The sequence below is a fragment of the Eimeria mitis genome, genomic scaffold (genome assembly GCF_000499745.2).
Source record: "Eimeria mitis Houghton genomic scaffold, Emh_scaff4638, whole genome shotgun sequence".
NCBI lineage: Eukaryota > Apicomplexa > Conoidasida > Eucoccidiorida > Eimeriidae > Eimeria > Eimeria mitis.
This window is the reverse complement of record NW_013572946.1, coordinates 3570-4102: the sequence shown is the minus strand read 5'-3', so window position 1 is coordinate 4102 and position 533 is coordinate 3570. Positions and strand designations below refer to the sequence as shown.

Genomic DNA, 533 nt, shown 5'->3' with positions numbered 1-533 from the left:
AACCCTAAACCCCAAACCCTAAACCCCAAACCCTAAACCCTAAACCCTAAACCCCAAACCCTAAACCCTACTTTTTTTGTAGTAGTATTAAGCAGCTCATCTACTTGAGCATCGAAAGCTCCCAAACCCAAACCCCAAACCCTAACCCTAAACCCCAAACCCTAAACCCTAAACCCTAAACCCTAAACCCTAAACCCTAAACCCTAAACCCTACTTGTTTTGTAGCAGTATTAAGCAGCTCATCTACTTGAGCATCGAAAGCTTTTGACCTGAATATGAATCGAAGCATCAGCAGAGAAGAAGGCCGTGAAGACAGCAGCAGCGGGGGGAGCGGCCAGTTTCTTTTTTCTCCGTTTGCTGCTGCTGCTGCTGCTCCTGCTGCTGCTGCTCCTGCTGCTCCTGCTGCTCCTCCTGCTGCAGCAGCAGCAGCAGCACCACCACCGCCAACACTTGCTGCTGCACCTCGCTGGGTTGTATCGACACCACCTCCTTCCATCCCTTCACCCTGTTGCTGCTGCTGCTGCTGCTGCTGT

General features: G+C 51.4%; 1 protein-coding gene across 1 annotated transcript in view; it reads right to left on the bottom strand.

Moving 5' to 3' along the window:
* Positions 1-243: 243 nt before the first annotated feature.
* The window catches only part of EMH_0076780 (uncharacterized protein), a gene marked incomplete at both ends in the record, with an annotated part of 664 nt that continues 374 nt past the window's right edge, over positions 244-533 (bottom strand). Inside the window, 2 exons of the mRNA XM_013499760.1 lie at positions 244-269; positions 463-533. Of these exons, the coding sequence (XP_013355214.1) occupies positions 244-269; positions 463-533 (97 nt within the window). The remainder of the gene's footprint in view (positions 270-462) is intronic.